A 24,847-nucleotide genomic window follows, 5' to 3' on the forward strand; every position below is an offset into this window, starting at 1 on the left:
TTATGGGTGTTATAGCCAGTCTCCCCTTGCCAGTGTTTGGCACACTCTCCTGCTGCTATTGTCCACCTTATGTGGGCCAGGGGGTGATGTTCACCCTCTGCTCATGCCATCATTTCCCCCTGCCATCGTGGAGCTTCTCCTTGAGCCTGTAAGCCAAAATCAACCTCTTTTTCCAGAAGCTGCTCTTGGTTGGGTGATTTCTACCAGCAATGTGAATCAGACTGCAACAGATGCCAAAATATGAATTGAGAATGGTGATGGTAGCTAACAGGCATCAATTCTCCACAAGAGGGCAGGTGTAGGCGCAGGATGGGAGAGATGAGGCAACTTTTTCTTTTCTCCCAGTACTGGAGTCACAGGTCCACACTTCACCTCTCTTGGCTAAGCTCCACCATCCAGCCATACTGCGAGCTATGTCCATGGGAAGCACCCTGGATGTCCACTCCCAAGAGACCATTTAGGATTGTGTATGGGCCATTGCCATTAATGCAAGTGAGCGGCTCACTGAATGAATGTTATATAGTACTTTCTAGGATTAAATGGGATAATGCATGTGTTTAGAGTACTTTGAATAGGGTCGGTGCAAAAGAAACACTCAGTAAAGGTCATTTCTAATTTAAAAGGCCTTGCCTCTGGTACTCAGCAGTCTTTATAATCATTGTACTTGCATATAAATGTACAGGTTTTTTGGGAGACTATTTGGCCCCAATTTCAGAGTGCTCTGTACTTGGGCCCTATGGAGTTGGGAAGGTAAGTTAGATTTATATGAACAGTGATTTCAACTATTTCTCTGTACTCTTTAGAGGAAAATAGGTTATTTCTTTCAGCCTCAGTTTTCTCATCTGTAAAATACACAACCAGCCTCATGAGATTGTTGGAGAAATTAAATGAGAAAATGGATGAGAAAGTTCTTTGCAAACTTATGAATGCCCATGCAAGTAATGATTTGCTCATTTAGCAATTTTGGGCACAGCCAAGTTTGTGTCCTTTCCTTATTCATGTCTCCCACTATGGGCTTTCCAGACTGGTCGCATAATAGTTACTTTTCTCTTTGTTGTGACAAAATACCTCAAAGGCAACTTAAGGAAATAAGGGGGTTTTCTGGCCGATGGTTTGAGGAGAGATGATTTATCATGGCCGGGAAGGCAGAACAGCTGGAACATGAGGCAGCTGGTCAAGTTGTGTTCAGAGTCAGGAAGCAGAAAGAGATGAAGTGTTGCTCAGCTCGCCTTTTCCCTGTTTTTATTCTGTCTGGGGCACCAGCCTGTGAGAATGGTGCCACCCATGTTCATGGCAGGGGCTGGGGGCATTTCCTCTCTGGAAATACTTCATGCCTAGGATGTGTGTGCGCGTGTGTGCAGGCGCGTGTGTGTGTGTGTGTGTGTGTGTGTGTGTGTGTGTCTCCTAGGTAACCCCAAATCCTGTCAATATGACAATCATGGCCAACCATCACAGGCGGCCATATGTAGAGGCAGTTGATCATTTTGATGAAATGATCCAAACAAGCAGCTTACTCACTTCCCTTCTCCTCCACTCAACCCCATTGAAGTGACCCAAAACAGCAGCTCCTGGGAGATCACATAAATATATACTTCATGAAACACGGTGTTCTATGTTTTTCTTTTCTATCTTTTCTTTTTGGAGACAAGGTCCTATGTAGCCCAGGCTTGCCCTGAATTCATTATAAAATAGAGATTAACTCTGAACTCCTTATCCTCCCACTTCTATTTCCTGGGTGCTCCCATTGCAGGCATGTGCCACCACATCAGGGTCATGCACCCCTGGTTTTGTACATGCTAGGCCAGCACTCTACCAAATGAGCTCCATCCCGAACCCCAACATAATGTTCTTCTCCAACCACTTTCATCATCAACAATAATGCTAGGGCCTGTAGGCAACCATGCACTAATGATTTGTGCTTCATATGCATTTGACATCTTAATTATCCAGTACAAATGCTACTTCAAGCAAGCACAAACAGATGGTGGCCTGAATTTTACAGCCTTGCCTGCATTTTTTCCAGGCAAACTTTATGGTTTATTTACCAGTGAGCTGTGTCTTGCTTCATTTTTTTTATTTATTTAAACTTTGGCAAGTGATCATCCTGATGACCAGGGTATTGTTAAAAGCAACTAGTAGCCACTGACCAATCATGTCACTTTGTCTCTGTCTTCCTCATTCTCATCTGCAGGTCACACCACTGTACTCATGAAAATGTACCTCCATAGTAAAGCACACACTTAGAATGTGTGAGACCTGCTTTCCACCCCAGCACTGAAAAACGGGTGTGAAAAATCTTAGGAATCTATCTGACAAAAGATGGGAAAGGTGTGAACCCTAAAAACCAGACAGCACTAACTAGACTTCAAGAGTTGATAGATACATAGAAGCCATGAGGATTCAATATTGTGGAAATATCTGTCCTAAACTAAAGTTCATATACTAGCAATTTTTAAAATTACAGACAAATTTATGGGATGATTGTAAAAATCACATGGAAATAGAAATGACCAATAATATCCCTAACAACTTTAGAAAGGAAGAGTGAAGTTAGAGGACTCACACCACCTGATTTCAAGGCTAATTATAAAGCTACAACAGAGGCTGGAGAGATGGCTTAGCGGTTAAGCGCTTGCCTGTGAAGCCTAAGGACGCTGGTTCGAGGCTCGATTTCCCAGGACCCACGTTAGCCAGATGCACAAGGGGGCGCACGCGTCTGGAGTTCGTTTGCAGTAGCTGGATGCCCTGGTGCGCTCATTCTCTCTCTCTCTCTCTCTCTCATTCTCTCTCTCTCTCTCTCTCTCTCTCTCTCTCTCTCCCTCTCTCTCTCTCTATCTGCCTCTTTCTCTCTCTGTCTGTTGCTCTCAAATAAATAAATAAATAAGATAAAGCTACAACAGTAAATACAGCATGATGTCACACAGTTGGTGGAGCAGCACTAAGAATCCAAAACCAGGACAAATGATTTTCCACATAGGCATCAAGGTATTTCAAGGGAGAGAGGGTGATGTTATAGTGGTTTGTTTATATCACTGGACATGAATATGTAAAACAAGACAAATCCTTGACAACCTGTAAAAACACTGTATCATATTTTAAATTTAATTCAAAAGAATAATCAAACTAAATATAAAAGGTAAAAGTGCAAAACTTGCAGAGGAAACATTGGGCGGAAAAATTCCTTTACAAGTTTGCATCAGTAGATTTCTTAGATATAAAACCAGAGCACAATTTAGAAAAAAAAAAATCTCAATAAGTGGGGCTTCAAATCACAAACTTCCCCTCTGCCTTTAAAATGGTCACTGATTTTCCAAATTTTTAGTCAAGGATGGAATCCTAAGAATATTGTGGATAGAGCTGGAGAGATGGCTTAGCGGTTAAGCGTTTGCCTGTGAAGCCTAAGGACCCGGTTCAAGGCTCGCTCCCCAGGGCCCACATTAGCCAGATGCACAAGGGGGCGCATGCATCTGGAGTTCTCTCCCTCTCTCTATCTGCCTCTTTCTGTCCCTCTCTGGCTCTCTCAAATAAATAAACAAAAATATCACAAAAAATTTTAAATAAAAATTTTAAAAAAAGAATATTGTGGATAACGTGTCAGTTTTGCCCTTTGCTTCCTTACTTTCTTAGTACTGCCAACCACAGTGGGCCACACGTAAATGGGCAGTTGTCTGAACACCAACATATTTATTCTAGAAGCATTAGCTGATACCATCCCTTTAGCTTCTGTACTTCCCTGAGTTCAGAGCCAGCAGGGAAGGAAGAAGGGAGGAAGGAGAGAGAGAAGAGACCTTCACCACCCCCTGCTTCCCTCAATGGGAGAGGGAGGCCTGGGACTTCAGAGAGCACCTGGAAACCAGACAGAGCCCTGAGGTGGGCTGCAGTACTCACAGTGAGAATTGTCAACCATGAATATCAGAGGGAGAAAGTAGGGTCACTGAGGATTCTTGTTCCAGAGAACAACCGTGCCTTACTTGACTGAGCTTGTAAGGGAAGCGAGAGGCAGAAACTGGCTTTGGTTTGCTAAGGCTGGACTAGGAGCATATGCTTCCAAACCAGGGGAAAGAAGCAGGACCAGCAGAGACAACCCCATAGGAGGAGGGGACGATTTCATTTAGCTAGTATCCTGTACCGCACAGAGGTGCATGAGAACTTGCTAGCAAGTATTTCTTCCTGGATGTGCCACTCATTCCTTGTCTTACCCAATCTATGAGCATGGCTTACATAGTATTGGAGTGAGGCTGCAGTTTGCCCATTTGAGGAGTTGGCAAAGCAGACACAGCCCAGGCAATCAGAGCCAACTAGAGCTCATCAGAATCCTACTGGCTGGACTCTGACTGGCCAGGTCACACTGTCCCCAGCTGCGATACACTGGCAAGGTAAACAAGCATAATCACTGGTTGACATTTAGCAAGCACTTGCCATGTGCCAGGCACTATGAGAGCCTCACTTGGAGGGGCATATCTAATTCTCACAACAGCCCAATGAGGTGGGTAGGAAGTTAATACGTGGGAGAGCCAGGATTGGTATCCAAGTCTATCTGACTCTGAGGCCAATATGCTTTCAAATATACACAAGGCTGCCTGATTAATTTATTTAAAGAGATAGTTAAATCGTCCTGTGCCGCAGCTGTTTCGCTTGAGGTTAGACCTCAAAGTATGGTGAGCCTATGTCATTTATCCCAAGCCACTGCAATTCCTTTTTCAAGGGGCTGCTGTTGGTTTCCTGCTTTGTTAGTGAGTGCACTTTCTGGGATACGTCTGAATTTTTGGTTGTGACCAAAGGTCTTGCACTATGGACGAGGAGAACTGAAGGAAAATATAACTAGGTGGCAAATTGACTCATCTCTTGGCATATCCACGAAAGGCTGCTTTTAGGAATACATATGAATTGGTTACTGCTTTAGTCATTTGTCCTTGTTTTTTTAAACTAAAAACTAATGAGAAAGAGACAATTCAGTGATAGATTTAATGTTTTGATTTTGCATAATTTTTATGATCTTACTTAGTCTAACAGTCAAACATAAGCTACTACTGATAGGATCACCACATACACTACAGAATTACGTGAAAAGTTGAATGCCTGGATGTGGGATCGTTTCATGAATACAACACACGACCGTTTGGAAGTGAAAGAACACACACATGCATACAGATATGCATACATACATTCATACATGTGAAAGTAGGAGATTAGAAGCAGTCACAGTCTACTGGCTCTGAAGAAACACGTGGTTCTCAATTAGGGGGAAGGACGATCAATGCAACATGCGGGACTCTGTGACAAGCGTACAAATAGTGGAACAAACACGACTCGCCCTCCTCTCTCTAAAGCCAGAAAAGCCTTTTCATTTGGCTCCTTCCAAACTAAACCCAAAGGTTGTGTACATTTCGTTTATCTGCTAAGCCACATGCTCCTATCTGATCCCACGTAGATAGTGCTAAACACACACAGACCACTGTTTGCTACGAGACACTTTTGACAAAGGCAGATCAGAGTCCGCCGTCTCGTGGCATTTGCTACTCCAGTCAGTTCCAGGCAGATTGGAGCCATAAGCAAAGTTCGACTTTGGGTTCTTTTCTTAATCTTATAATTAATTCCCTTTGATGCAGTGGTTACTCTCTTCTCCTAGCTCAGAGCGTCGGAGCCAAAATGTGTGATACCTAATTCAACATTTATGGTGGCTGTTCCCAAGTATACCATGCTTGAGCGCTCTTCCTTTGCCTTCTAATATCCATGTAGTTGGTCCTTGTCGTTGCATAGTCTGAGTCTATGTAGAAAACCTCTCAGGATATGAGGAGGGATTGATTTCTATCACCGTCTCCACCTACCCATAATCTAATTTTGAATGGATACCTCTGAATGGTTTATGTATATACGCACAGATGTAGTTACATAATATAGATTATATTACATCCACCTAAGGTGGCTTTAAGTATATTACTCCTTGTGATGTTGTGATAAAATACCTGATAGGAGTAAGGGAAGGGAGCAGAGGGTTATTTGGCTCACAGTTCAGGGGAAATAATCCAGCATGGAGGGGAAGAAATAGTGTCTAGCAGCTTAGGTCTGTAGTGGTGGAAGTTTGTGGGGTAGTTTGTTACATCTCCTGGATCAGGGATGCGAGAGCTTGGGCTGGAAACAGAAGCAGTTTATGATCTCAAACCCCACACCTATGGTACTGCATCTGCCAATGGACTCCACAGGTGAAAGGTTCCACAACCCTCCTAAGCCACATCACGGACTGAGAGTCAAGTGTTCAAACACAGGAGCCCATGGGGGACATTTCACATTCAAACATTAACAGTGTATTAAACACATTGGTTTTGAGAACAGAGTTGTGCTATGTGGCCTGGGCTGCCTTCAAAATCATACTTTTTCTCCCTCAGCATCCTATTAAATGTATTTGTCCACACAGTATTTTTAGCTTTGGGTGGATTTGCCAGATCGTAATCTCATTGTAAATCAAGGAGCATCTGCGTGTGTGTGTGTGCATCTATATCGATATCTTTATAACGAAATGGATCACCAGACTTGGTTTGTTAATTTGAGGAGAAATAAGTAATAGTGATCTATGCATTCTATTTATTGCTCCATTGACAAAGGCATGCATTAAAAGTTAAAGACAGCTCACCAATAAAAGCCGAGAAGGGTGACTCTTCAAACACAGCCAGAATGTTGTTTTAGAGAAAAAGGAAGAATTAGAGAAACGCATGCACTTTCCTTTCATCATTGCAACTTCCACATTTTTTTTAAAAAATGGAATAATTCTAATTTTTCCAAAGTCTCCATTTTCACAGTGGCTGGCAAAGGCCACCCACTTAAGCACCATGCAATATAGGAGAGAGAGTACTTTGTTGCACATCCTGAGCCCAAAGGTGCCCAGGAGCTGAAAGGATGTTGCTCTCTGGGAGAACGACTGCACATTGTTACACAATGCACACTGGCTAAGTAACAGAAGGCGTGGGTTCTAGGCTGTCCTCTGTTATGAGCTACGTGGGGGACTCTGGGGCAGTGATTCACCTTTTTTCAGTCTTAGTGTCTGCTAAAGAATGGATCTCTTATAACATATGAAAATATTCAGATACAAAACAAGTACTTTTAAATCTGGGCACTGTGGGGCTGGAGAGATGGCTTAGTGGTTAAGGCATTTGCCTGCAAAGCCAAAGGACCCAGGATCGATTCTCCAGGACCCACGTTAGCCAGATTCACAAGGGGGCATATGCGTCTGGAGTTTGTTTGCAGTGGCTGGAGGCCCTGGAGTGCCCATTCTCTCTTCCCCCCCTTTCTTTGTCAAATAAGCAAATAAATAAAAGTACTAAAATATTTAAATCTGGGCATTGTGGCACATGCCTAAAATCCCTGAAGCGGAGACAGAAAAAAAATGTGAGTTTAAGGCCAGCATGGGCAACAAAACAAGACCATGTCTCCAAACCAAAAACAAACAAGCCAAACGGAATGCTTTGAAAGGCTGTGGGTGGCAGCTATGCATTTTCAACCTTGACAGCATAGGGATTTTCTGCAGATGATCCAGTGGACAGGCAGAATGACTGTGGTCTGCTGTGCTGACCAGAACAACTGGCTTACATGCTTAAACGGGCAGCCTATGCGAGGCTCCGTGCAGTGGCCTGGTGGACAGGGGTCAGCATCTGCAAAACCTGTGCTTCCTATGTCGCACTGTGCATCTGCACTGAATTCCCCCCCCCCCCTTGTCAATTTGGTTTAATGTCGACATGGAAGAAACTGCTTGAGCCTCCATGAAAGTCACAGCCAGAGCAGTCTGGCTCTGCTGCTCAGACATATCCCATTCCATCTGTTCCTGCCTGAGACAGAGGGATGGATGCCCAGCTTTCAGATCCAGGCAATGCAACAGAGCAAGTGGAACTGACGCAACATCCATGCCACGGGTCCGCGAGCTATCTACAGTGCTGCATCAGATCTCCGAGGCCTCCAGGTGAGTGGAAAGCCAGGATGGGGGGACTTGCCCATACAATTTTCCCTTTAACTTCATCTACACTCCAGGACACTGAGGATTCTGCTTACCTGGCTGACTGGCTTGTATTTTCTTCCCCCGACCTAGCCTTGCTACTTGAGAAGCAAATGCATAGAATCAAAGGTTATAGAGGTCACTTCATTGAAGCCTTCCTTGCTCTCTCCTCATGAACCCTTTCAATGCCAATAACAGTGACTCCAATCATATCCTGTGATTAATTCACTGTATCGCTTCAATACCAGTAAGGCTGTGACCTTCCTGATGTCAACAATTATATCTTACATTTGTTTGTGTGGCTCCAGAATCCAGCACTGTAATACAAAGTAGATGTCCAATGTGTATCAATTATTATGACTCCTTGAGCCAAGGATAGTTTGTGTCAAATATTTTCATTTGGAGACCCCAAGTGGACACACCATTACACTCAGACTTTTCTTAATCTCTTCGTGTATAAAATGGAAATAATAATAGTACCCATTCATGACCCTTATGTGAGGACTAATAAAAAAAAAACAATACCATGTACACACTGTTCACATTGGCACATATGTAGTCACTCAGCACATATTAACTGCTATTAGTTTCAGCTGTGCTTCATACTTGAGACAACCTGACATTTATACCAAAAATGTGGAGACCCAATTTCTTTTCAAAGGAGAGCACTTTTTCTATCAGCCTGTTGTTGGCTTCAGAAAAGCGCAGAAAACGAAAAAAAAAAAAAAACTGCTCAAGGGCTGCAGAGATGGCTTAGCACCAAGACACTTGCCTGCAAAGCCTAAGGAACCAGGTTCGATTCTCTGGTACCCATGTAAGGCCAGGTGCACAAAGCATTGCACGTGTCTGGAGTTTGTGCACAGTGACAGAAAGCCCTGGCACACCCATTCTTTCTCTCTCTCTCTCTCTCTCTCTCTCTCTCTCTCTATATATATATATATATATATATATACACACACACACACACATATACATATAGATAGATATGTAGATACATATATATATTATACATATATATGTATATCTCTCTCTCTCTCAAATAAATAAATACATACTAATAAAAACCACAAAAAAGCCAAGCATGGTGGTGCACACCTTTAATCCCAGCACTCGAGAGGCAGAGGTAGGAGGATTGCCGTGAGTTCGAGGCCACCCTGAGACTCCACAGTGAGTTCCAGGTTAGCCTGGGCTAGAGTGAGACCCTACCTCGAAAACCCACAAAGGAAAAAAACACACACACACACACAGAAAAAACTGTTCCATGTCTCATTATCTATCATTAGGTCAAATAACAACAGACAATGTGTCAAAATGGCACCATCCATATCAACTGTCATGCACCATGACACATACCCCAAACTAAGAAAGCGCAGACAATGCAGACAAGTAACTGTAGAGAACAACTTTCTCCGAACCCCTGAGAGCATGCTTACACTTTGATAGACAGTATCCTATACAATGTGAAAAGGGCCCGCAAGAGTCTCGCCATACCCAGGATATGTCAGCACCATTCCCAGAGACAATGTACAGTGACAAAACCACAATCAAAAATTCACCTCTCCTGAGCCAGGCATGGTGGCACACGCCTTTAGTCCCAGCACTTGGCAGCCAGAGATAGGAGGATCGCTGTGAGGTCAAGGTCAGCCTGAGACTACAGAGTGAATTTCAGGTCAGCGTGGGCTAGAGCATGACCCTGCCTCAAAAAATAAATAAATAAAATATAAAATGCAGCAGCAACAAAATTCACTTCCTGGATACCAATCGCAGAAAAGAGAAGGGGGATCCAAGAGAATTTGGCCCCTACCTCCATGAAGAAAGCAATGCAAGGCATTCTCTTTTATACTAATAACCAGAAAAATGATGACAAAATTCAAAGGAAATATCTCAATTTGGGAGTCACAGTACCCTGCAAAGAAAAAGAAAAACACCTCGCACAAAATGCAAAAGCAGAGAGGCCCTTACCAAGGCAAAAGCTTGGGATGTGCTCAGACACAGAGTGTGTGATATAAGATCGTGTGCATCTACTTAAGAATGTATTTATTCAGGACTCAGGGAAAACCCTGCGTGTAGTATTCAGTATGCATTCTCTGTGTTATCTTAACTCAGACAGCACCAACTGTTCCTTTTGTGATGCACAGAGATCCTCTACTTAAAAGATAAAAGATCGGGTTCTTGTAAACCTCAAAGAAACAAAACAGTGTCCCCTCTGAAGTACAACAGCAAGTCACAAACATCCATGATGATGTACATCAGGGTCTGCTGAATGGAGGTTGCACCAAGGAATTGTCAGTGTGACAGGCAGCAGCGGAGGCAAAAGAGGGTGTGCCATTCCTACAAGCCTGGGGTGAAAGCGCCTCTCCAGGATGATCTCTAGCATGACAGGGTACGCTCACAATGATTTGGGACTGATTTGGAAACAACCAGCTGCTTGGGAATGTGTGCATCGATTCCCTCTCTTCATAATTTATACAACATTTTGATTGCGGTGCTCAACAATAAATAACTAGAATGAGTTCTAACTTCTCGGAGATTTAGTTTTGTGTTCTCACTAACAGTTTTCATACTCTCCTAGATAGCTCAATGTTATATGCAAAACTGAAGTGGTATTCAGGAGGGGAAAAAAAGGCAGCCAATAGATATTTTGAGAACCTGATTATCAGATCAAATCCAGAGTACCGCATTTGCCATCCATTGCTGAATACATAAAATATATGACCATTACAAATCCACTTTTCAGTGCAGAGCCTTGCGCTCATAGTGGCATATCTCATTGTTTGATGAAGAGCTTTGGCCATGGTGAAGGCAAGGCATCTTTCATCTTGCCCTACAGGCAGGCTTGGAGAGTTTCTGTCTGGCACAAACCTCCACACCCTCAGGAAAGAGGACTCTGTAGAGAACCTGAGTCATTCAGGAAAGGGCTGCAATTACCCAGAAGGGGAAGTGCCTAACTGAAGGTACATCCATCCTCCACTTTAGATTCCCATCCTCTGCTCAACCCAAATGGAGAGATCAACCAATGCTGTCTTCTGGAACAAGCCTAAAGATATAAATCAACTATCACAAATACTCAACCAATACAAGTTTTGGCAATACTAACAAGTGTTTTGTGTGTAGGACATGGTGCATCCTAGTTATTTGAAAAGAATGTATACATAATATAATCAGCCATATGATTAAAATATGAATGTACTTGAACCAGAAAATTTATGATCTGGCTTCCAGATTCTTCTAATTCAACCCTAAGTCTCCTATCGAAGTCCAAGCCATGACAGGCCTTGCTTAGTTTCCAAGATCAGAGGAAATTGGGCATGTACTTTTGGGCACAGACCAAGCCTAAATCTCAGTGTATGGATCAAAGACAAATTTTCATGGATTGTAAATCATAAAGTGATTAACCAGTGTCTGTTCCTTAAGTATTTGATGTTTTCAATTTAGTTATTTGCACGTGCATGCACACCGGAGCCTCTTGCAGCTGCAAACACATCGCAGATACATGCACCATTTTTGTGTCTAGCTTTACATAGGTACTGGTAAATCATACTTGAGAGGACAAGGTATATACAAGCAAGTGCCTTTAGCCACTGAGACATCTGCCCAGCCCTTGAGATAACTTTATGGACATAATAACCTAGTCTTTCATGTGTTATCTTTCCAAAATAAGCTCCTGGCTTTTGCCTCCCTACCCCACCACCACCCCTCCTCATTCCTTGAAAAATCAATATTACCTACACACGCTTTACTCTCCCAATCCCCCAGTGACTATCCCAGTGTAAGGTACACAGAAAACATCCCACGCAACTTTTTTGAATGGACATGAATGTGAGACAAAATGGGAACACCATATGGCGTTGTGGTAGCTATGTGAGATGCACAAGAGCACTTTGTACTTACTTCCCACTCTTAGATGGGTTCCGGGTCTTTGTAGATATTGGAGAGTTGGCGCCTGTGTTGAGGTTTGGAGAACCCCTTCTATCCTTACTATCCTCACAGAGAGAATAGAGAAATACATAGGTATACCAGAACCACAGAGACAAAAAGCAATTAGTAACTTTAGTTAAAGACTTTTTGCTGGCTCTTTCTTTTTCATATGAAAACAAAGCACATTTTTATCCAGTGTTGCTCTTCAGAGTTAGAAGGTTGGAACCATTGGTCAGAGCCAAAGACACCTATCATTGAGGCATTCAGAGCTTGAGGTTGTGCAATCCAGTAATGATAGCACCAAAGCCCAAGCCCCAAGGGGCTTTTTCTTGTGAAAAAAAATAGTATAAAATTACATGTAAGCAGTAGTTTTAAATATTCTTTAATTTCCAGCCACTAGGACAGGTGGAGTTCTGAAGCTGCTGACTTGCAGTGAAGTATGGATGCCAAATGACTTCAGAAAGTCTGAGGATGACACCATCAGATGAATTAACAATTTTCACTCCATGTTACCTGGAAAGGTCATGAATTTAGTTTTTCTTTCAAGAGAAGCACCACCTGTTTCATGAGTAATTGAATTGAAATCTCCACCTTCAATAATTCCACAGCTTATGTCAAACCTTGGAAACAATTAGGAAATAAATCACAAGGAGGTTCTGCTTAATCTCATCAGGTTAATAAATGCAGACAAATTAATCACCTCAAGGTAAACAAAACATAGTAATTGATTGGAGTCTCCTTGATTATTCTATTTCCTTTATCAAACTATTTTACCATTATCTTCAATTCAGCCGCTCTGCCTTGAAATTATTACTATACTTCATCTTCAGATTTCCATGGAAACCATTCAAAGCCTTTCTCTCCACTGATGATGTGTGGAATTATTTATCCTGATTTTATCAGAAATATATTTCCTTTCTGTTACTACAATCTACGTCAGTATCATCTCTTAAAAAAGTGAAAGTTAAAAAAACACGCCTATCTTGCCTTTCAAGGTGTACGTGGGGACTTTCTACTGCTACAGAATATTGTCTCAGAGAATGCTATAGAGCTTTCTAAATGGTTATGATTTTTTTAAAGGCCATGAGAAATAAATGTCTCCATGTAGCTGCATGTATGCGTGGGGTCGTGGGGAGGGTTACAAATGACATTCTGCCCAGTATCCGCTGGCTTGAAATGACCACCTGGATGTGATTGGAACAAGAGATAATGAGGGTTTTTTGGTGATTGCAAAGGTAGCAAGGATGATGTGTGGGCACAGACAAACGCTAATCAGGTGACGTCAGACAGTGGAAGGTGTGGCATTTAGGACTAAGTGTCAAGGAGGACTGAAGGCAGCCCGGAAGTGAGAGCATGTAAGCAAGCTCTTGGTTCCGCTGCTGAATGCTCTAGAGAACTGGCTCGCCTTCATCCTGGAGGAGATGTGAGCATCCGTCTACACTGAGGAAGGAGCCAGAGCGCCTGCATGGTGGAGGCGCCGCCCGCTGTGCTGCGCACGCATGTACTACTATGCTGAACAGGACTGAGGCGTTTCTGCACTGCCGTTTCCCCACCCACTGGCACTTTCTGCCAAAGAACTCCTTAGCCAGATCTGGGAGCATCATCAGTCACCTTCCTTGTCCAGAACCTAAGCTCAGAAATCAACTGACACTATCATAAACTCGACAGAAGATTTTCACTCAGGAGGAGCAACCAGAATTAAGCATGTATGAAAATGCCATAAGGGAACTAACTAAAAAAAGAATGAAAGAAAGAAAAATAAACAAATAAACAAAAAAAACACCCCAAGATTCTCACTTAGACGCATTCTAAATGGTCTCTTCTAGAAGGTGGGTACAATCTGATGGGGGTGTAGCTCCGTTGGGAGAATGCTTGCCTAGCATGCAGGAAGCTCCAGATTTCACATTCAGCATTGCACAATCCGAGTGCACTCACACAGGCCTGTAACCCTAGCTCTGTGGAAGGAGGAGCAGGAGTTCAAGGTCATGTTTGGCTAGAGCAAGATCGAAGTTAACTTGGGATACTTGAGGTCCTGTTGCAAACACCCCACACACGCATGCGCGCACGCACGAAGGCACGCACGGGCGCGCGTAGTTCTCAACCTCTCCTTTTCTACATTTCTGCATCCCAGATACTGGCTGCTGAGCCTTTCTTCCTCCAGTCCCTCACTCACACGGTAGACAGTGGGATGCTTGCATTCTGAAACCAGGCATCTTTTGACGCGTCCCGTGCACACCACTGGGCTCAGATTAAATGGTCCATCTAAACTCAGGCATCCATGTACTTTTGAATAAAATACTACCCATTCCTGCTGCAAATTCCCACGTCTGGGCCTTGGGGCGAGAGGTTCCTCTATAATCTGCATCTCAAGTGATCCTACTTAAGCTCAATGTAGGGCACAGCAGGACATCAGGGGAAAATGTCAGCTGGCAATGGCAGCCTTATTATTGTTAACTGCTTCTCTGGAGGTGGGTGATCCGGGAGCAGCAGCCCTTTAAAAAATAGAATTGAGGCCCCTCTGACCTACCGCCAAACCCTGCAAGTGCAAAGCTGACGGGAATAAAAACAAAAACATTCTCAAGAATAAATCACGCCGGGAAGGACTGGGAGTCAAAGTAACCAAATAACTCAAAATGTTTGTTCCGTACAAATAACCGACCCATTCCGAGTGGGAAATGTATCAGAAAGGGGAGTACTTGTGGCAGGGCTCAGATTCTGGGAGGGTTAATCTATAGCTGTACCAAGGGCAGTTGTATAGGATGAAAGCTCTGCTGAACATTGACAGACAAAGTCATTGTTCCACCGCCGAAGATCCAGACTGGATAGATAAGCCTGGACAAGATGCTGTAATTCGCAAACGTTGAAAGCAGCGATATCAAGCAAGGACTCTGAGGTTTTGCACAGTGCCTCATAAGAGATACGGGGAGCCTCAAAGTGCTAGAAAGACACGGGTCAAGGACCCAAAGATTAAGATGCCGTCAAGAAACCCAGTCACTGAAACATCTGGCAACCCTTGGATTTTTACAGGAATGCCTGCCTGTTTCTAAAGTATATGGATGGTAATTTTGGGCATGTGATATTAGGGAAGAGGGGGCTGCCTTGAATTAGAGCTAGCTCCTAACCTAGATATCTGAAACAGACTTACTCACTTGTCACTCTTTGATCATTTTCTCCAGACCGCTTGTCAGCTCTCTTCACTTTCATCTCCTCTTGAAATTGTAATCTCAAAAGCTGTGGCTGAAATCCCAGAGGGTCCAGACCCAGCCTTCCTGCACCCCACCTGAGTAGCTAACCTCTTCTGAAAATAATATTCTTTCCTCCCTCCAGGGCTTCATACAGCCAGGCCTCATCAAAGGCTTGTGAAAACAATTCCAGGTGAGTTTCTGATAAGAAAAGTTAATGAGTGTCAGCTCTCCTCTTGCTTGCTGCCTGGTGGGCTGTCCTTTGTATCTAACAAGAAAGACTTTTTTTTTTTTTTTTATTCCCTGTGTGTTGTGTGCATCTGTATGTGTGTGCATGTGCTCAGGGACGTATGAGCCACTGCGCATGTGTGGAAGTCTGAGAACCCCAGGGTGGTGGTGATCCTCTCCTTCCATCTTGAGACAAGGTTGCTCTTATTGTGGTTTTTGCCACTGGAAAGACCAGCCTAGCTAGTCCTGCGATATTTGGGCTTCTCTCTGCCTCCCATTGCTGTAGGTACTTTGGGAATGTTTTGTTGGTGTTGTTTTCTTTTTATTTATTTGAGAGAGACAGAAAGAGGCAGAGAGGGAGAGAGAGAGCATGGACACACCAGGGCCTCCAGCCACTGCAGATGAACTCCAAATGCATGTGCCACATTGTGCATCTGGCTTACATGGGTACTGGGGAATCGAACCCGGGTCCCTAGGCTTTGCTGGCAAGCACCTTAACCACTGAGCCATCTCTCCCGCCCCATGGGACCTTGGGATTTAATATGTATCACTTCGTGTCCAGCTATATGTGGGTGCTGGGGATCTGAATTCAGGTCATCAGGCTTGAGGAGAAAGAGCCTTTAACCACTGAGCAATCCTCCCAGCCCAGTAAAACCTTCCCTACAGGCTTTTAACATGTCTCCAATGCTGTAAAGTTGCCAAAGGGAATCTTGCAGTGTTGTGCACAATGTATCCTGGTAGGAAAACTGTGACACATACAACTTTGCAGAAACTTTAATTTTTTAATTTTCTTTATTTGCAAGCAGAGAGATAGAAGAGAGACAGAGAGAATGAGCAGAGAGATAGAAGAGAGAGAGAATGGGTACACTGGGGCCTCTTGCCACTGCAAACTCCAGAGGTATGCACCATTTTGTGCATCTGGTTTTAGGTGGGAACTGGGGAACTGAACCAGGGTCATTAAGCTTTGAAAGCAAATGCCTCAACTGTTGAGTCAGATATCAAGCCCCCTTTCAGCTTTTTAAAAGAATTTCTGATTAAATAATTCGATGTTCAATTGGTACCCAGTGTACTCAAATCAAAATGGCAATCAGATCCATTCCTGCCTGGAACTTTCTCTTCAATTAGAGAAGTAGTTGTATACTCACTTCTTGACTGGAAGCATACAGAAACCTCTATATGTTTCCCAAACTATTTTTTTGCAAACTATTTTTGGAATCAATTCATCTCAGACCCAAGGGGGGACAAATTGTACTTCTGCAGCTATTGAAATTACAAAAAAAAATAATTGTCAGAGTCCTAGAAATCTGCAATTGTAGGACAGAGAGGGTTGGGCTACCACACTTACTGTGTCCATATCTTTTTTTCTGACACTTGGTATGTGGTACCGATAGTGTTGTGTACATTTTGTAATTTGTCTGTCCCTTACACTAGTATTTAAGAAGGTACTTGCTATGGTTTGAATGCGGATGATTCTCATTAAAAATATCTTATACTGTGCTGGAGAGATGGCTTAGCGGTTAAGTGCTTGCCTGTGAAGCCTAAGGACCCCGGTTCGAGGCTCGGTTCCCCAGGTCCCATGTTAGCCAGATGCACAAGGGGGCGCACGCGTCTGGAGTTTGTTTGCAGAGGCTGGAAGCCCTGGCGCGCCCATTCTCTCTCTCTCCCTCTATCTGTCTTTCTATCTGTGTCTGTCGCTCTCAAATAAATAAATAGTTTTTTTTTTTTTTTTTTAATCTTATACTGAGGCTTGGTCTCCAAATTAACAGTATTGAGAAGTGGTGGACCTTTAAGCCAAGTTTGGATCATAAGGTCAAAGCTCTCATGAATGGGTTAGTTTCCAAAAGAGAAGGTAATGGTAAAGTGAAAATAACACCCCGCATCTATGCTCTCTTTTGCCTGTGCCTGCTTGTTACACTCACATGTATTCCCATCATTTTTCCATGTTGTGATATCTGATGAGACCCTCATCAGACAGGATTGACTAACTTCACTGACACCATAACCACGAGCTAAATAAACCCATTTCGTTCTTATAATGAATCCATTTGCAGGCATTCTTTTATAGCAACATAAAATAGACAAGCCCACCTCTCAAAACTCTGTGCTGAACAAATGCATAAAAAACACATTTGGGAGCTGAAGAGATGGCTTAGCAGTTAAGCGCTTGCCTGTAAAGCCTAGGGACCCGGTTCAAGGCTCGATTCCCCAGGACCCACGTTAGCCAGATGTGCAAGGGGTGCACACATTTGGAGTTCATTTGCAGTGGCCAGAGGCCCTGGCGCTCTCTCTCTCTCTCTCTCTCTCTCTCTCTCTCTCTCTCTCTCTCTCTCCCTCTTTCTCTCTCTGTCTGTCACTCTCAAATAAATAAATAAAAAATAAAAACAAAAAAATTAAAAAAAAACACATTTGGATTCAAAGCGAAAGCTTGTCATAATGGATATGCAATGCTTAGAACCAGAGGGAAAGAAAGAAGTGTTGACACATATGTCACCTATCTTCATCCCTGAGGAAGGACGGTCCAAGTTACCAGAGGCAGTGACTGATGTTTGAGCATCATATGTATTGCCAAGACAGGTGAGCTTTGAAAAGAAAAATCACCAGCAAGTTTGCTTCAGTGGCTGGATCGTACTTCTGAATGGTAACAGTAAATCTGTTGTAACTATATAGCTTTTTAATGTTTTCCAATGAATGTCCTCATAAGTGAAAACAGAGGTGCAAACCAAGCTGTTGTTGAGGGCTTGTTTCAAGTCTTTGTGGGGAAAGTAGTGGCTACTCTTTGCTCCTAGAGATGATTCTAGACTCCTAAAAAGCTCCCGGGCTGAGGAAATGCATTTAACACACACAGCCTGTAGCAAGGATATAAAATAAAAGCTCATCCAGTCTGCTTCCCGAACAGGTGCTTGAGTCCCCTCGACAACCCATCTGCAAAGTGGTAATCTTCTCCAAGGCTTTTAAATCAAGACTGCTTCCCACCCCCATGAAAGCCTGCTTTGCTTTTCTCCAAGAGGCTTACATTTCTGAAGTAGTTTGCCCTTGTTCTGTTACCGAGCAAGACAGCTCGTCAAATATTGATTTCCTTTAATTAAAGCTGATGAGGCTTCTGTATTTCATTTTTTCCCCCCTCTCTTGTTAGGTTATGTCCTCAGCAGTTTGCTTTCTTTGCCCGCAACTTTTTCATTTTCATGTCTTCTACCTGAAGTGCTAAATGAGAGTCCACAGTCCCCTCACTGTCCTGTGCTCATTATGTATGTTTTTGTTAGCCCAGCAAAGAAAGTTCAGATCTCTAAGATGTACTTTTCTTTCTGCCTCTTCCCCTACTTTCCTTGGCCAACTGTAGATACCCACTGAGGCTTTTTAGAGGAAAAGGTAATTGCTATGAAGCCTAGTGGAACTACGCTCTCTCAGAAACAATCTCCTAATCTCAATGCATTTAGTCGGGAATCTTGAGTTCTAATGCTGACTGCCAGCAAGGGATTTAACTTCTTGCTGTATTAGGATTCTCATCTGGAGAGAAGAGAGGATTGAACTGATCAGACCAACAATTCACAGAGACACTCAGCTATTCCATAACTACAAAGCTTTGGGAAACGGCAGCCTGGGCACACACATTATCTTACCCTCTCCCCTTCCATTATTATTATTATTTTTTTTACTCTCACAGCTCACCACAGGCCATCAGGGACTGCAGCAATGAGCTCATTGATTACTGTTGCTATTTTGTTCTCTTTGCCTATTGGCATAATGACTGTTTCTGCCAAGGGGGTGGTAGTCACATTCCTGAATGCTTCACTGGTGTCAGCAGAAAATATGAGGCAAATTAGAAACAATGTGATGGTCTCATTTAAGATGGCTAGTCACTTATATCATTTGTAAGAATGAGAATCTTGCTTACAGACTACTGGAAGCTAATGGAAAGGCACCTAAAACAGTGATCAAGTGTTATCATAGGGATTGAGGAGATGGTTTAGTGGAGAAAGGACCTGATGCACAACAAGGATTGAGGACCTGAGTTCAGATCCCAATCACTCACATCAATGAAAGGCAAGGCAACATGCCTGTAGTCCCAGCACTGGGAAGGCAGGAACAGGAGGATTCCTAGGGCTCACTGGCTAGTTAGTCTGATCAAATCAGTAAGCTGGGGCTGGAGAGATGGCTTAGTGGTTAAGCGCTTGCCTGTGAAGCCTAAGGACCCTGGTTCGAAGCTTGATTCCCCAGGTCCCACATTAGCCAGATGCACAAGGGGGCACACGCATCTGGAGTTCGTTTGCAGTGGCTGGAAGCCCTGGCGTGCCCATTCTCTCTTTCTTTCTCTCTCTCTCCCTCTTTCTCTGTCTGTCACTCTCAAATAAATAAATAATAAACAAAAAAATTAAAAAAAATCAGTAAGCTGTTTGTTCAGACAGGGGTCCTGCCTCATAAAAATAAGGCAGGGAAAGATTGATGAAGATAATCATTGTTGACTCCTAGCCTCTACCCACATGCGGGTGAACCTATTCACATAGACACACACAAATAAAGTGTCATTGTACTATTATTGTATTCACACTGAGCCCTGGAGTCCTGCCTCAGAGTTGAGGCTGAAGAAAAAAAAATCATAGTTCTAGGATTAGATGGCTTGTGTAATTGCGAGCTAAAATATGAAAGGAGCCTGAACCAGGATGGTAGTTATGGAGGTGAGAAGATAGAAAGCATGCTTGGCATAGCGAAAGAAAATATAACCGAACTTGGAAATTGACTACATCTGAGGAATGAGAATGAACTCTAAATAACAGCTGCTGAGAATGCTTGGAAACTGGATGACTAGGAAACAGATTTACTCTGCCAGTGAAAGAGATGGATTAGTGGGGGCGAGATATAGGCTATTAAAGATGAGGTTTGGCACATATCAAGGTGGGGCATGGATGGACGATGTCTGGCAGATAATTAGATGTACTGAAAATCAAAATGAAAGACAGGGTCATATAGCTAGTTATTGCTCCAAGGAGGAACTCCAGATTACGCAAGAAGCAGTGAGGCCTGGTGGAAGAGATCCATTATGATTAAGAGGCAAGTGTTTCTGTAAGCATCTGATGTTTGAATCCGTTGAGTTTTACCTCAGTTTATAAGAATTTGCAAGAGGACTACCAAGACTCACTGAACAGGGATTTAAATTTTACAAATGCTGGAGCTGGAGAGATGGCCCAGCGTTTAAGGCGCTTGCCTGCAAAGACAAAGGGCTTCAGATCGACTCCCCAGGACCCACGTTAACCAGATGCACAAGGGGGCGCACATGCCTGGAGTTCGTTTACAGTGGCTGGTAGCTCTGGCGCGCCCATTCTCTCTCTCTTTCCCTCTCTCATATAAATAAATAGATACACAATATTTTTTTAAATGCTGAACCAGTTGACTTAGTTGTAGCACGATCAGTGCTAATGTTAACAGGAGAAAGTGCAGGCCTTGATCCTGGTTCAGACCAGTGGCTTTCTTCATCTCACTCCTGGCTCCAAACCCTAGCCTACGCAAATTGTTTATAGTTGACAAATGGAACTAGATACAGAGAGGAGGGATGAAATCCTAGCCTAACCATTTCCATGACATAAATTCACCCCAAGTACAACCTCTGCTGTTATCACATGGGTGTGGAGAAGACACTGACTGATGAGCAAAATTAAACACACATTACAGTTTACACCTTTTCTTTGCTGTCCCTTCTCATCACGGACTAGCCCAATGTTCAATTAGACTATACTTGAGTCTGAGGAGATGGCTCGGTGGGTAAAGCCACTCAAGCTAGCGCACTCAATTTCAGTTGCTAGACCACACATAAATGGCAAAAAGTGGGAAGAAAGCAGAAGCTATTATGGCTTCTTATTGCCAGCAAGAAGGGAGATGGAGAAAGGGAGACAGAATTTCCCAGAAGCTCATCGTGAGCAAAGAACAGCAAAGAACAGCAACAGAGAATCCAAAGAGAAACCCTGCCTCAAATGAGGTGGAAAGTTGAGGGGTGACTCAACAGTTGACCCCTGACCTCCACATGTGTACTGTAGCACAAGCATGCCAACACTCAAACACAAATATGCATGCACACACGCATATGCAAAATTCATAAACTATATAAAAATCTATTGCAAGGGGCTGGAGAGATGGCTTAGCGATGAAGGTGCATGCCTGCAAAGCCAAAGGATTCCGGTTCAACTCTCCAGGACCCACGTTAGCCAGATGCACAAGGGGGCGCTCGCGTCTGCAGTTCATTTGCAGTAGCTGGAGGCGCCCATTCTCTCTCGCTCTCACTCTCTCTCAAATACATAAATAAAAATAAAAATAAAAAAATCAATTGCAAGTTTTCTACATGATTCCTTCCCTTTCCCTACTCAAAGTGTCTGTATTATAGCTTATTAATGGCAGCTTCAGGCATTTGTTCTGAGCATCCTGGCTGGTAGAAGGGTGGCACTGTTTCCTAACAGCCACATCCGGGTATAAGGGCAGTCTGGGAGTCGATCAAAGACCTCAGAACATACAATTCTAGGGCTGGAGAAATGGCTTAGCGGTTAAGTGCTTGCCTGTGAATCCTAAGGACCCTGGTTCGAGGCTCGATTCCCCAGGACCCACGTTAGCCAGATGCACAAGGGGGCGCATGCGTCTGGAGTTTCTTTGCAGTGGCTGGAGGCCCTGGCGCGCCCATTGTCTCTCTCTTGCTCTCAAATAAAGAAATAAAAATAAAACAAAAATAAGAATTTGTAATTCTAACGAGATGATGTTGATGCTGTCTGCCACACTTTGAGAACCACTGTTACACAAGAAACCCAAGATGGCTACCTTGGGGAAAAAAAAAATCAAGAAAACAATCAGTAATATCTATTGGCCTGATTTCCAGGCCACACAAGTAGCACCCATTGCTTAAAGTGAGGGGAGAGTGAAGAGCAAAGGGCTGCCGTGTCCATGTAGTCCATGTCTGGGGAAGCTCCTTTTCCCTGAGGAAGTGGCAATTACTGCAAACACCACAGAGTGGAGCTCAATAGTACATGAGACAAAAATTGGATCTGACAAGCATTAATTGAGCCCACAGTTTTATTTACTGAAAATGATCTGGAATAATTAAATATTCACAACTGGAGCCTTGTTGGTGAACATTGTACATTAGGGAGTCCCCTGAGGAAACCAGAGAAGTCTCAGTGATTTTTTTTAAGGAAAAGCTAAAGGAGCCAAATTTTATAGCAGGAATTAGCACATGAGGAAAAAGAACAGCCAGCCTAATTGCTTGATGGAGATTCTGGTTTTAGAGGACAGCATAATATAAACAAAGAGGGCTGGAGGCAGGACTTGTGGTTTTTTTCCCTTGCAAATTATTGTTTTGTTTTTGCTTTCTACTAAATATTCTCCTATGGAATTTTAAAAAAAGAACACTGCCTGCACATTAGTTATTGACTTCTTTGAGGACAAGGAAATTTTTGTTTGTATCTGTCCACAAAGTCTCATAATATTTGACACACAGGAGGTTTACAATACCAGTTTCCTGACAACCATACCTAATAAATTTGGCTTCTAACATATATTTGTTGAAGTGAGTGGGTTGACAGACACACATCACATTAGAAGTTCATCAATAGAGCCACATTTCTGTTTTTTTTTTATTGTTCAAATGACTTATGTAAAATCACACTGCATGTCACAAAAGGTGACAGCTTATTACAGTACCATTTCTAGAACCCAATATCCACAGATATGAAACTGAAGTAGAGTAAAACCACTGGAAGTCTGACACTTTAGAGATTGGCATGACTAAACTCATGGGGGCAATGCCTCACTCTCTCTCTCTCTCTCTCTCTCTCTCTCTTTTGTTTTGTTTTTGGTTTTCTGAGGAAGTGTTTCACTCTAGCCCAGGCTGACCTGGAATTCACTCTGTGGTCTCAGGGTGGCCTCAAACTCACGGTGATCCTCCTACCTCTACCTCCTGAGTGCTGGGATTAAAGGTGTGCACCACCATGCCCGGCTCAATGTCTCATTTTTTCCCCATTTTTTGTTCATTTTTATTTATTTGTTTGAGAGTTACAGAGAGAGAAAGAGGGAGAGAGAGAGAGAGAGAGAGAGAGACAGGGAGAGAGAGAGAGAGAAAATGGGCATGCCAGGACCTCCAGCCACTGCAAATGAACTCCAGATGTGTGTGCCCCCTTGTGCATCTGGCTAACGTGGGTCCTGGGGAACGGAGCCTCGAACCAGGGTCCTTAGGGTTTATTGGCAAGTGCCTTAACTGCTAAGTCATCTCTCCAGCTCTCAATGCCTCAATTTTGAGGAAAACTTGGGCTGTAGACTCCAGCAGAAATAACTTGGATCAGATTGTATCTTTGTGCTGACTGGAGGGTTTTGGATAAATTGCTTCATCAAGGCACTGTGGCTCCTATGAAAGACTTCTGATCTTGACACAGGGGCTTCAGGCTTTAATTTTCTAGCTAGTGTTAATGTCCAGAGCCAAGAGCATATACTATGTCCACATTGCTGAAGTTGACATCTTAAGTTCTATCTAAGGAAGCAAATGCAGTCAAGATTTAAAAGTGCTTTTGAACCCTTAGAAATCAAGTGGAATGGCCTTGTCAACAAGATGTCGAAAATACTGTCTAGAGCAGCAAGTAAAGGAAGTTCCCCTAAATTTTGCTCCTAGTTATTTGCTTTTCTTTTACTTAACTCAGAAGCTCCTTGTGGTTCTGTTACAATCTGGAAAACAATACTACTGTAGTGCAAATAGTCACATAAGATTAAAATTCTCCCAATTTATGAAAGTAGAGCACAGAGCAAGCGTTGTTCCATATTACCAAGTAGTCACTGTTAAGAGCTAGATCATTTATAACTCATTCCAACACACTCCTCTTCATGCACATATGTTTTTAATTAGTATTGTCAAACATAAAAATCTTGGCTGAATCAACAACTAAGACTATTGACTGTACTCCACCCCAGATAAGCAAGAGGCTCACAGAAATATGAAACTCTGAAGAATCCTTAGAGATAGTAAAAGAAAGTCCAGAGGAGATATGGGATGTGTCCAAGAGATGTACCTGATGGCGAGACATTGTCTTAATGCTACAACTTGGCTGGCACACAGGAAACCTAGCCATAGTCCTTATGAAGTACAGAGCAAGGCAGGAAGGCTTGGGACCAGAGATGATGTAACACAAATGAATTGTGGCTCCATCTGCCAGTATAAGAAGGGTGGATACCTTTTTGGAGGGTGGAGTGGGATTGGGCTAGGTACATGTAAGGAGATGATGGATGTTCATTTTTGAGCTATGTTGACTTATACATGCTCATGATACGCCCAGCCTTGTGAGATAGTTGTTTGACAATTGGATATATGAGCTCAGAACTCAGCAAGACCTAGAGATCTCAGATAAAGAATGGTTTTCAGGGATGGAGAGATGGCTTAGCAGTGAAGACAATTTCCTGCAAAGCCAAAAGACCCAGGTTCGATTCCCCAGGACCCACATAAGCCAGGTGCACAAGGTGGCACATGCATCTGGAGTTTTCTTTGGAGTGACTGGAGGCCCTGGTGCGTCCATTCTCC

General features: G+C 43.2%; 1 protein-coding gene across 4 annotated transcripts in view; it reads right to left on the bottom strand.

Annotated features, from left to right (window-relative positions):
• Hs6st2 (heparan sulfate 6-O-sulfotransferase 2) overlaps positions 1-24,847 on the bottom strand; it is a 332,754-nt gene that overhangs the window by 32,242 nt on the left and 275,665 nt on the right. For 3 of the 4 annotated variants that reach the window (XM_004653978.2, XM_045140720.1, XM_045140721.1), the window contains one exon: positions 11,876-11,962. The exons of the other annotated variant lie outside the window; for it this stretch is intronic. In XM_004653978.2, coding sequence (XP_004654035.1) covers positions 11,876-11,962 — 87 coding nt within the window. The remainder of the gene's footprint in view (positions 1-11,875; positions 11,963-24,847) is intronic. 4 annotated transcript variants of the gene reach the window in all.

This window comes from Jaculus jaculus, chromosome X (genome assembly GCF_020740685.1).
Source record: "Jaculus jaculus isolate mJacJac1 chromosome X, mJacJac1.mat.Y.cur, whole genome shotgun sequence".
In the NCBI taxonomy this organism is placed as follows: domain Eukaryota; kingdom Metazoa; phylum Chordata; class Mammalia; order Rodentia; family Dipodidae; genus Jaculus; species Jaculus jaculus.